The sequence below is a fragment of the Hyperolius riggenbachi genome, chromosome 12, assembly GCF_040937935.1.
Source record: "Hyperolius riggenbachi isolate aHypRig1 chromosome 12, aHypRig1.pri, whole genome shotgun sequence".
Classification (NCBI taxonomy): domain Eukaryota; kingdom Metazoa; phylum Chordata; class Amphibia; order Anura; family Hyperoliidae; genus Hyperolius; species Hyperolius riggenbachi.
The window spans coordinates 76170878-76183218 of NC_090657.1; the positions used below are offsets into that span (position 1 = coordinate 76170878).

Below are 12341 nucleotides of genomic sequence, written 5' to 3' on the forward strand. Positions count from 1 at the left end.
CACAGTATGGCCAATCGCTAGTCATGTCCACACAGTATAGCCAATCGCTAGAGTCATGCCCACACAGTATGGCCAATCGCTAGTCATGTCCACACAGTATAGCCAATCGCTAGAGTCATGCCCACACAGTATGGCCAATCGCTAGTCATGTCCACACAGTATAGCCAATCGCTAGAGTCATGTCCACACAGTATGGCCAATCGCTAAAGTCATGTCCACACAGTATGGCCAATCACTAGAGTCATGCCCACACAGTATGGCCAATCGCTAGTCATGTCCACACAGTATAGCCAATCGCTAGAGTCATGTCCACACAGTATGGCCAATCGCTAAAGTCATGTCCACACAGTATGGCCAATCACTAGAGTCATGTCCAATCGTTAGAGTCATGTCCACACCATATGGCCAATCACTAGAGTCAGGGCCCCACCAAATGTCCAATCACTAGAGTCAGGGCCCCACCAAATGTCCAATCACTAGAGTCATGTCCACACCATATGGCCAATCACTAGAGTCAGGGCCCCACCAAATGTCCAATCACTAGAGTCATGTCCACACCATATGGCCAATCACTAGAGTCATGCCCACACCGAATGTCCAATCACCAGAGTCATGTCCACACCGAATGTCCAATCACCAGAGTCATGTCCACACCAAGGGCTCGATTCACAAAGCGGTGCTAACCTAGTTAGCACGCCTAAAGGCTTTGGGCGTGCTAACTAGGGTGCTAAGTAGTTAGCACGCACAAAGCTTTAAGAAATCGAGTGCAAAGTTATGCGCACAAAACTTTACGCGCATAAAGGTTTACTATGCACATAAAGGTTTACGCCTGTAAAGTTTTGCGCACATAACTTTGCGCGCGATGCGTCTCGTACGCGAAAAGCTCTTTTAGGCGTGCTAAGGGGCTTTTCACAGGCGTGCTAACAGTTAGCACCGCTTTGTGAATCAAGCCCCAAATGTCCAATCACTAGAGTCATGTCCACACCATATGGCCAATCACTAGAGTCATGTCCACTCTGAATGGCCAATCACTAGAGCAGGCATGGGCAAACTAGGCCCTCCAGCTGTTGAGGAACTACAAGTCCCACAATGCATTGCAGGAGTTTGACAGCCACAGTCATGACTCATAAAGGCAAATGCATTGTGGGATTTGTAGTTCCTTAACAGCTGGATGGCCCAGTTTGCCCATGCCTGCACTAGAGTCATTTCCACACAGAATGTCCAACCACTAGAGTCATGTCCACACCGAATGTCCAATCACTAGTCATGTCCACACCGAATGTCCAACCACTAGAGTCATGTCCACACCGAATGACCAATCACTAGAGTCATGTCCACACCGAATGTCCAATCACTAGAGTCATGTCCACATCGAATGTCCAACCACTAGAGTCATGTCCACACCGAATGACCAATCACTAGAGTCATGTCCACACCGAATGTCCAATCACTAGAGTCATGTCCACACCGAATGTCCAATCACTAGAGTCATGTCCACACCGAATGTCCAACCACTAGAGTCATGTCCACACCGAATGACCAATCACTAGAGTCATGTCCACACCGAATGTCCAATCACTAGTCATGTCCACACCGTATGGCCAATCACTAGTCATGTCCACACCGAATGTCCAATCACTAGTCATGTTCACACCATATGGCCAATCACTAGTCATGTCCACACAGCATGGACAATCAATGTGACACAGTATGTCCAATCACTACAGTCATGTCCATACCGAATATCCAATCACTACAGTTATTTCCACACCGTATGGCTAATCACTAGTCATGACCACACCATATCGCTAATCACTAGAGTCATGTCCACAACGTATGGCCAATCACTAGAGTCATGTGCAAACCAAATGTCCAATTGACACAGTCATGTCCACACCATATGGCCAATCACTAGAGTCATGTCCACAGTATGGACAATCACTAATGTGACACAATATGTTCAAACACTACAGTCGTCCATACCGTATATCCAATCACTATAGTTATGTCCACACCGTATGGCCAATCACTACAGTCATGTTCACACCATATAACCAATCACTACGGTCATGTCCACACCATATAACCAAACACTACAGTCATGTCCACACCATATAACCAAACACTACAGTCATGTCCACACCATATAACCAATCACTACGGTCATGTCCAACCATTATAACCAAACACTACAGTCATGTCCACACCATATAACCAATCACTACGGTCATGTCACACCATATAACCAATCACTACGGTCATGTCACACCATATAACCAATCACTACGGTCATGTCACACCATATAACCAATCATTACAGTCATGTCACACCATATAACCAATCACTACGGTCATGTCACACCATATAACCAATCACTACGGTCATGTCACACCATATAACCAATCACTACGGTCATATCACACCATATAACCAATCACTACGGTCATGTCACACCATATAACTAATCACTACGGTCATGTCCACACCATACATCCAATCACTACAGTCATATCCACACCATATAACCAATCACTACGGTCATGTCCACACAGGATGGCCATTCAATAGTCATGTCCACACCGTATAGCCAATCACTACATTCATGTCCATACCATATAGCCAATCACTATAGTCATGTCCACATCGTATGCCCAATCAATAGAGTCATGTCCAATCACTAGTCATTTCTACACTGTATGGCCAATCAGTAAAGTCAACAGCAGCCAGATGTTATTGACAGTAACATAAGGTACATATTGGTCTGCTGGCCCTGACTAAACACTGAAGGTTGTGTTGCTATAAAGCTGAGGCAGCCTAGAGCAGCTCTGTCACAATCTACATCTAGAAAAGGAAGTCTGTGACCATTATTTGTAATATGTAGTCATTATTTGTAATATGTGAAGTGGTTAATTTAATGAACTAATATGGCAAACATTTTAATTTTTTTGTTATCTTATAGCAACAGAATTCAATCCTTAATGTACTTTACATCAAAAATGCTCATAGAGGGACCTTTTCCAATATCTGACAGATCCCCATTTGTCAGCAAGGTTGTTGATGGGGACAGGGATTAACATTTTTAATAGCCAATAATGAACTGACGTAACTTACACACCAACAGGGACATTGTGCAGAGACGTAATGGCAAAAACGGGAGACGCCAAGTGAAAAGGGGAGCTCTATGCTAACATTTGAACCCAGTACAAAGTAAGGGTATATCACACCTGCTGATGCTATACTATAGGCTTTGATGTGGTCTTTTTGTGTGCATTTTCTGTGCTTGTACCCAGTCTATCCCTAACCAATGCCCTACTGCTTCCTTATACCTAACGCTAACCTCTCCCCAATGAGAAGGCCTACCTGTTGCTTAATTCTAACCGCTCCCCCAATGTAAACCCCTACTTGGGGACCAACTCTACCCCCCCCCCCCCCCCAAATATCCTCCCCCAGTCTCCAGTACCTTTTGATACCTAACCCTAAACCTCCACCAAAGTAATTCTGTCCTAATGCCCAACTACGACCTCCCCTCCAACCGGATACCTAATGCCTAACCTCACCCCATGTAAACCTCATCCTTAGGAGCTAGTCTACTTTAGGGGACCCACCGTAAATCCCCATAGAGAATTGGAGCTGTGCTGAAAACGGAACAAATTTTCTGCTTTCAGCTCTTTTAAATCCCCACAAGCTATAGATCTTTGGAAAGGTTAGAATCTGCTCTAACGAATGATGCTACTTTCGGTGAGCAAAAGGTGCAACTCACCATGTAGGAAGCGCCGGAACGGCCGCGATCGCGGCTCTGTCGGCCATCTTACTTCTGTGCTGCTCATTTTTCTCCCTTCTCATTGGAGGGATTGTTAGCTGGGGGCGTGTCAGAAACTGCTCTCCCTTCTCCCCGGACAAGACAAACGCAGAACTAGCTACTGACGGTTTTTTTTTTTCTCTGGCACGCCCCCAGCTAACAATCCCTCCAATGAGGAGGGAGAACAATATGAGCCAGCACAGATGTAAGATGGCTGACGGAGCCGCAATTGCGGCCTTTCGGCGCCTCGTTCACGGTGACTTTCAGTTTCTTCTCACCGAAAGTGGCATCATTCGTTAGAGCAGATTCTGAGCTTTCCATACATGTATAACTTGTGGGAGTTTAAAAGAGCTGAAAGCGGAAAATTTGTTCCGTTTTCAGCACAGCTCCAATTCTCTATGGGGATTTACGGTAAAGTAGACTAGCTCCCATCCTTATACTTAATGCCTACCCCTAACCATCCTGATACTCAACCATGACCTTATAACCCTAGCTGGTAAATGTAACCCCCCCAATCTGATCCCTGTACGCTCCTAAAATTACCCCAAACCTCTATCATAGCCATTAGATGCCAGCATCCAAATAACTGCCAGCAGAATAACTGTAGAATAATTTGTATCCCAGCCCCCCTCAGTAGCCCTGCTGACATAAGGATCAGTCAGATATCAATATGTAGCATTAATACACATTGCTTCTGCTGCAAATCACTATAGGAGTATCAGAAAGTCCGTTTTTTTTTTCTATAGCCATACTATAAAAAATTCTAAAAAAAAAAAAAAAAGGAAGGCAAGGTTGAATTATCCATTTTCTCGAACAACAAAACGGCCTTGCATCCTCCGCAGATCGGAGAAGAGTAACGTGCTGGGAGGGGGAGGGTAGGTAGTCTGAAACCCTGATTTATGAAAAAAAGAAAGGAAAATATACTTTCCCCCGCTACAGAAACATGAAAATAAAAAAGACAATTATAAACCATAAGAACTGTACAAACATATTCACCTCAGGTTGATAAAAAAATAGAGATATATAACAGCTCACGAACATATACAGATCTGTCAGCAGATGTATCAATAAAAAAAAACAACAAAAAAAACCCACAACTACTTGGACTTCCTCCGTTTGGGATGAGGGGGGGTGGCTCCCGGTTCTGCAATGGAAAAACAGTGGTTGGTTAACCTCGGCAGGGAACACAGCACTGCACCGGCCACCCCTCGGACAGTCAGCGGGTTGATGCTGTGAATCATTTAGCGAGTCTGCAGAGAGAAGATCACACTGTGGGGGGCGGGGCCAATAAGCGATCAGTGCGGTAGCGTAGAAGGCAAATAACATCCCAGGCTAGCGCCACCTATTGCTGCTCACCAAAAGCGCAGGATTCACTCCACAATGATTGCTCAGCAGAAGGAAAACAGGCTGGAGACCCCAAAGCAACAAAACTACACACCACTGCAATAGAAGCTATTCCCGAGTGAAATACCTTAAGCAAAATGTATAGAACATATGTAAAGGCATAGCAAGAAGGAGCAAATAGTGCAAACTGGAACCCAAAGCAACCAATCAGACGACCTGTACATCAGTCTAATGAAGTAGTAATCATTAAGTGAACTGTAACGAGACTGCAGCCACTCAGAAGTATATACAGCTGATTTTTACTGCCCCAAAGGATCATTTCGGGTGACTAGCAAATAGGGGTATTTTCTGCACAGCTATTTTGTGCAATGGGGTTGGAAGCAGTAGTGGCACACTGGCCAGAGTATTAATTACCTCATGTGATTGGCTGAGGGTTATTAAACATCAGGAGGTTCTACAAACCCAAACATCTCCCTCAGTTACACCAATTCTTGCAATTAATCTCTACTTTTTTCCCCCATTGCCGATAACATGTTTTGAAATATTGCCCAAAACAACAATTTAGCTACTGAAAACACTGCAAGAGTTGGTTAGAAGTTCTGGCTGTGGTTTAACTACTCGAGGACCATAAGCTTACACCCCCCTAGTAACCAGGCTATTTTTTTTTTTTACAATTCAGCACTTCGCAACTTTAACGGTTTATAGCTCAGTCATACATTAGCAGCCAAATGAATCTTGCCTCCTTTTCTGCCCACCAACATCGCTTTCTGTTGGTGGGATCTGATTGCTGCTGCAAATTTTTATTTATTCATTTTTTTTTGGGTTGATATAAAAAATTGCTATTTTTTTTTTAATTTTCCTCCCAGAGGTGCTTGGCCATGACACAGACCCCTTTCGTTTTCTCCATTTTTTTGCCTGATGAAGCGGGATTGTGACCTGCGAAAATGGGTTGCAATTTGGAGCACTAAATAAATGTTATTTTGTTTGAAAATAACTGGTTTCAATCTACAAGGGAGGCAAGTCCACCTAAACTTCTCCCTTTTTAAATGTTTTTTCTAGACGTTTTTATCCCTGTTGGCTCCTCTGTTCAAAAATTTTCTTCCAGTCTAGTCCACCCTTGGTGGAGGGGTGTATCCCCATACTTTTCCTATCTACAGAGAGCAACTTCTTAAAACCTGAGTGGGGTCAGGTTCTAATTCTCCCCACCTGCTTTGCTAATGGTTACCTGTGTGGTAACCCTTGTTTGTGAGTATAACCCTTGTTGTTTTTACTCACTATTTATACGATCTTTAAATACGTAGTTTAGTAGTACCAGAATGGAGGGGCTGAAGAAGACGGCGAGGGAAGCCGCGGTGCTTATGGGGCTGGTGGAAGCCCCAGGAAAGTATAATTAAATGCCAGTGTACCATCTCTAATACACTTTAAAGATACTGCTTTACTGACTATATATGCTGCCCCCATGATTTCAGCACTACTCCAATTGCCTGGAGTATAACGTGAATAGTAAGAAAATGCAAGGCTAAGGGCATAGACAGTCCAGCTGCCTACTAAAATAATCACATTTCACGGATTGCTACCTGATACTCCTGTAGACCAATGTAAGCCAACGTCTGAGTGTTGCTATAGGTAACCTAAGAGACTAAGCAAAGCGCAACCCCACAAATATCCACTAATAGAACCAGACACAATTATGCCTTCGTCCAGTCAGATGTGACCCCCAGCTTCACAGTACATTAGTATATAGTATATAAGTGCAATGACTTTTACCATCCAACCTTTAGGATCACAATTGCAAAAAATTGTAAAATTCAAAGGGAACCAGAGAGGTATGTTGTTAAAAAATATAACAGGCTTTTATACATACCTGGGGCTTCTTCCAGCCCCATAAGCCTGGATCGCTCTCACGCCGCCATCCTCCGCTTCCTGGATCGGCGGTAGTGGGTCCTGTCACTTCCGGCGGACGCGGCCAATAGTCCGCATCACAGGGGCTCCCTCCATACCCATGAGGCTGCGCAGTAGGCAGCCTCATGCGTACGTATAAGGAGGAAGCCCCGTGTGATGCGGACAATTGGCCGCGTCTGCTGGCCGACTCGCGGCAATGCCGGGACCCGGTACCGGCGGATCCAGGCAGCAGAGGACGGCGGCGTGGGAGCGATCCGTGCGTATGGGGCTGGAGGAAGCCCCAGGTATGTATAAAAGCTCCGACCCAACGTCTCTGGTTCCCTCTAAGAAACATGTTTACACAAACTTAGAAGAGGTACAGATTAAAATGCACTGTACATTACTTTTTTCCTATGTTGCTGTCACTTCCAGTAGGCAGTACACATCTGGGTATTCACAGCATCTCCTCTTTTCTTTAGAAAAGCACTCCATGGAAAGAATGTATACAGAGATGCTGCCCAAGCTCCCTACTCATTTGCACGCTATTTTGGCAGTTGGACTGAGCAACTGTAGTTTGGTAAGGGCTTTTGAACATAAAGTCAGTCCTGAGAATTCCCATGAGGAGATGCACTACTCCAAAACCTGTCAGATTTTTACTATCTATTGTAAGTGATAACACAGGAAAAAAGTAATATACGGTGCATTAAAAAAAAAAGTACATTTATATATATTGTATTAATAAATATTTAATGTAGTATATTAAATATTTATTTTCAATTTTTTTGTGATAGTGGTCCTATAAAAGTACCTGAGATGGTGAAAAAAAATTATACATACCTGGTGCTTCCTCCAGCCCCCCTTCAGGCTGATCGGTCCCTCGCCGTCCGCCTCCTGGATCTCCTGCTAGGTGGCCCGGTAAGTCCGCCATTCATTGCAGGTGCAGTCCAGCTCCTGGGACTGGGAGCATTCTGTGCCTGCGTAGTAGTACTGCGCAGACGCAGAACACTCCCAGCCGCGGGAGCGCACGGCCAGGTCGGAATGTGCAGCACGCCCTGACTCACAGCGGCTCCAGGCTGCAGAGAAGGACGACCGATTAGGCTGAAGGGAGCTGGAGGAAGCCCCAGGTATGTGTAATTATTTTTTTTTTCCATCTCAGGTTCACTTTAAAGTGGATTAGTCATCAACATACACTTCATGCAGACACTAGAGGCAGAGGTGGCACCACGTCTGTGCAGTTGAACACTGGCCCACAAAGGTCCCGTAAGGGCAATCAACAGGTGAGTGAAGGGGAATTGCCTTTTGGGGCCAGATGGATGATTCAGGGAGTTGTGTCAAGCCTCTTATCACTGCTGATTTACTTGGACCCTTCAGTAGAGGGGCTGGGCCCCAGTCAGGCAGCACAGCAGAGGGATGTATAGATGGTGACATCAAAGGAAGTCAGCAGATGCCCAGCTGGCCCAACATGGTGATCATAAAAAAAAAAAAAATTAAAAAAAAATCAGGCACAAGACGAGTTACCAGTGAGCTTACGCCAGAGATGGACACTGGCTGATTGGCAAATTAGCGGGAAGGCGGTGGACTTTGAAGGGTAACTCAAATTGTAATGAAGGCCCGTGATTCAAAACTTATGGAAATGTAGCATTGGTTAAGCCATACTGTCATTCTCAGTCATTCAGGCCACAACATGGCTGTCTCTTTCAGATTGTGACAGGGCCACTTTAACGTGCTGATCCCCCACAGTCCCTGGTAGATCTCCAGCTGTTTGTGCACAGCCATCCACTATCATATACTTGGTGACCTTGACACACCCCGTTCAAACACATCTTGTATATCTACTGCATATCAGTTGGCTGGTTTCCTTCACCTTTCGCAGAGTTGGCTGTAGAATTGGGTCGAGCCACACGTTTTCGCTGTCCACTCTCCAGGATGTCCTGGGGTAAGGGAAACTCCTCCACTCTGGAATTCCTTCGACTTGGTGGCTTTGACCGCTCTTCTGGTTCACTAGGTGAAAGCAGGTACGGTTACTGACAGAATGAGGACATTTTCACACCATTGTGTATTTCAGTCACTTTATGCCTGGAAGTACCATCAAAATGCAGAGAGAGCAGCATATCAATTAAAGGATGTTTGCAGATACTCTATCGGCCTAGTCCAGTGCCCAAATTACATAGCACTAGCAGTATATATATATATAGTAATTGTCGCCTTTTTTTTTTTTAATGCAGAATCAGTCCACTGTCAGAGAAGAACCAGGAAGGTTTAACTAAGGTCAATGCTCTAACTACCCTGATGGTTGGTTGTCCACTAATTTATTGGACAAAATTAACTTTATGAACTGAAAAGACTTTAACTGTATATGATCCGTATCTTGTTGGAGCCACTAATTGCCCCAGCCTTAACCCCAATAGTTATCTGTGCTCAGACTTCAATTGAAAAATGGCTAATCTGGATCTCAGAAAAAAATAACTATTTTCTGAAACAAAAAAAGTAACTGCTTGGTAAAGTGTTCTGCTGCCATCTAGTGGCTGAGGCACAAATCACATATCCTTTACCCAGACATATAGCTTGGCTGATTTCTGCAGCAAATTCTATCATGTCGGTACCTTGTTGGGAATATAGTAAACATCTCTGATAAACAATTTACAGCCATAAAAGTTTTCCTGGCAGAACAACTTCTGAGGGTAGGGAGAGAGATAAAATAGATGAACTATTGATCTTTTTCTAACTCGGGGACACTAAATAGGCTGCTACTGATTAGAGACAGTAAAACATTCAACCTGCCCTGTGAATGTTTAAATATAAAAGAAAACCCTGGGATACAGTCCACAGAACTCCTTTAAGGTGGCCACTAACAATCCAATCCGCCAGATGATCGATTGTTTACGATCACCGCTATAATCGATCGGAAACAATTGATCGTGTCTACTAGCAAACTAAAAAAAACATACTGACTGATCCGATTAGAGTAATGTGATCTGCCTAAAACAACAAAGAAATCAGAACAGTGAATTTGTTTAGCATACTATATGTGGAATAAATACTTTTCATTGTGTGCTGTGCAAGAGTTTGGGACTGCTTTAAAGCTGGATTGTCAGCCACAAAATCAAATTCCATTTACCCACTGCTCTGTGTTTATAATGCAGGCTGGAACCTTACCCTACATTGCAAGCACTCCACTCTAATCAGAAATGTTTCTGCTGTAACAAATCTTATCTCAGTCAGCCTGGCTCTATTTTGTACAATGCCAACAAGAAGGAAGCATGTCATCTGCTCTCCCACATTCCTGCTCCTCAGTGATTGGCTGAGGGCAGTTTAGTGAGCTGCTGAAATATGATCTATGCTGTGCACACGTGTTTACAAAGCAAGCTAGCGATGACAGTGCAGTTTGTAGGAGAAATAAAAAATAAGGCAGGAAATGACATCAGGATTGGCTTCAGTCAAGTGGGGGTTAAGATGGAAAATGCCAGGAACAGTTTTTTCTTTATTTACTAAAACTAAAATGTGGACTGTACAATTAATTATGTAAGTAGAACAAATAGTTATCTACTTATGTTTTTTCTTTACTGGGATAGTATGGCTGTCTCTGCTGATTTAAGGAGGCGATCAGCTGTGCTTAGAACAGCCAGGTACACGGATAACAAAACAGACAAACAGAGCAGTGCACACATACTCACCACTCCATGTTCTCCGGTATGTCAGCATCTGAAAAGAGAAGAACAAACTTTCAGGGTTTTGCTTTCTTGAGAAAATGGAGAGAGACATTCTGCAGGAAAACAGTCCGTGAAGCCTCAGAACTGTCTGCCTCCACCAGACCTCACCTTGCTTCTCCGGAACACTCTGATTGTCTCCGACAGCCCCTTCCTCCGGCCCAGGAGTATGACAGTGAACTGCATAGGACAAGATTGCAAAGGAACACTTAAATCTACTCTTTTGCATAGAGTAAACTGTATGTTCAGCATACTGTCATCTTATCTCTCAGGAGCGTTGTACGAGTGGGCACTGAATACCGATAACAAAAAATTTTTTTTAGAACATCCTTGAGCTTTAAAAGCCAACCATGGCGAGCTTTAGTATTCCCCAGACTGTCTATTCTGCTGTCTAGCTAATGCCATTAGGCTAGTCTCACAAAGTGGATCTGCATTGCGTTATAACAAGCACATAACACAATGTGAAAGAAACCATTTAGTATGCAATGTTAAGCATACAGAGAAATTGTTTTTTTCTTTTAAATAGAGTTTAAAGTAAACCAGAGATCTTAAAAAAGGATAACTCTATACTTACGCGGGGTTTCCTCCAGCCCCATAAACCCGTGCGAGTCCCTTGGTGTCTTCCCATGGTCTGCCGTTCAGCCGCGATCAGCCCCAGTAATAGGCTCAGACATGTCTGGTTTTACTGCGCATGCGTGGGAGGTCCGCGCATGCGCAGTAGACTCAGACTGGACGCGGCTGAGCCAGTTACCGGGGCTGATCGCAGCTGAACGGCAGACCACAGGAGGACGCCAAGGGACTCGCACGGGTTTATGGGGCTGGAGGAAACCCCGCATAAGTATCAATTTTTCCCGTTTTAAGATCTCTAGTACACTATAAGGTCGCTAACCCTCTTTACAAATGCGCATGTGCAACTACTTCAACGTTATCAGCAAACAAAGTGTTACCGTCAGTGTGCAAGATGAATGAGCATTGCGTTTTAACGTAGCCATGCATTATGAGCGTCAACGCAAGCGATTCTAGCAATGCATTATATGTTCTGTGTTGCAACAATGGAAATAGTTGCGTCGCATCACAGCTGATTCAATGGGAATAGTTTACATGCTTTGAATCGCACCATGTTACAAGAAACAAACATTGTCCATTCCAAAGCAACAGGCCACTATGAAAGTAGCCTTAGAGTCTGCCACATTGGCAAAGTGGAAAATTGATATTACGTACAGTAGGAAACATGCAGGCTGATAACATCCGGAGCACCTTTCCTATTAGCATTATTGGAAAAACACTGTAGTGATACGTTTAGGATGGGATTTGGAGCATGCAGGCAGATTGGCATTTGTACTAAAGCTTGATAAATTAATTCCAGAGTATAAAGAAGATCTGAAAAAACATGGCTTTGTTTTCTCACCAGCCCATGATGGCCTGAGGAATAATACCAGCCATCAGTCCGCCATTCACCGCGCACCCAAGCATTTGTGCTCGAGATTTTCCAGTATGTTTGATTCATTCTTTTAACTGATTTCAACCAAAGGTTGATTAAAACATCGATTAGGCGGCCATCTTGTGGTACTGATTCTCTTCCAATTCAATAAAATTATCAAAAGGGAAG

General features: G+C 44.0%; 1 protein-coding gene across 4 annotated transcripts in view; it reads right to left on the reverse strand.

Annotated features, from left to right (window-relative positions):
• NCOA6 (nuclear receptor coactivator 6) overlaps window positions 1–12341 on the reverse strand; it is a 98997-nt gene that overhangs the window by 61465 nt on the left and 25191 nt on the right. For 3 of the 4 annotated variants that reach the window (XR_011025413.1, XR_011025414.1, XM_068264211.1), the window contains exons 12-14: window positions 10844–10912; window positions 10700–10727; window positions 8890–9026 (exon numbers count right to left, since the gene is read on the reverse strand). Coding sequence is in view for 2 of the 4 variants with exons in the window: in XM_068264211.1 (XP_068120312.1) it covers window positions 8890–9026; window positions 10700–10727; window positions 10844–10912 (234 nt within the window). In the remaining 2 variants the exon portion in view is untranslated. Of the gene's footprint in view, window positions 1–4216; window positions 4945–8889; window positions 9027–10699; window positions 10728–10843; window positions 10913–12341 lie in introns of those variants that run through there. The other variant, XM_068264212.1, reaches the window with a different exon arrangement.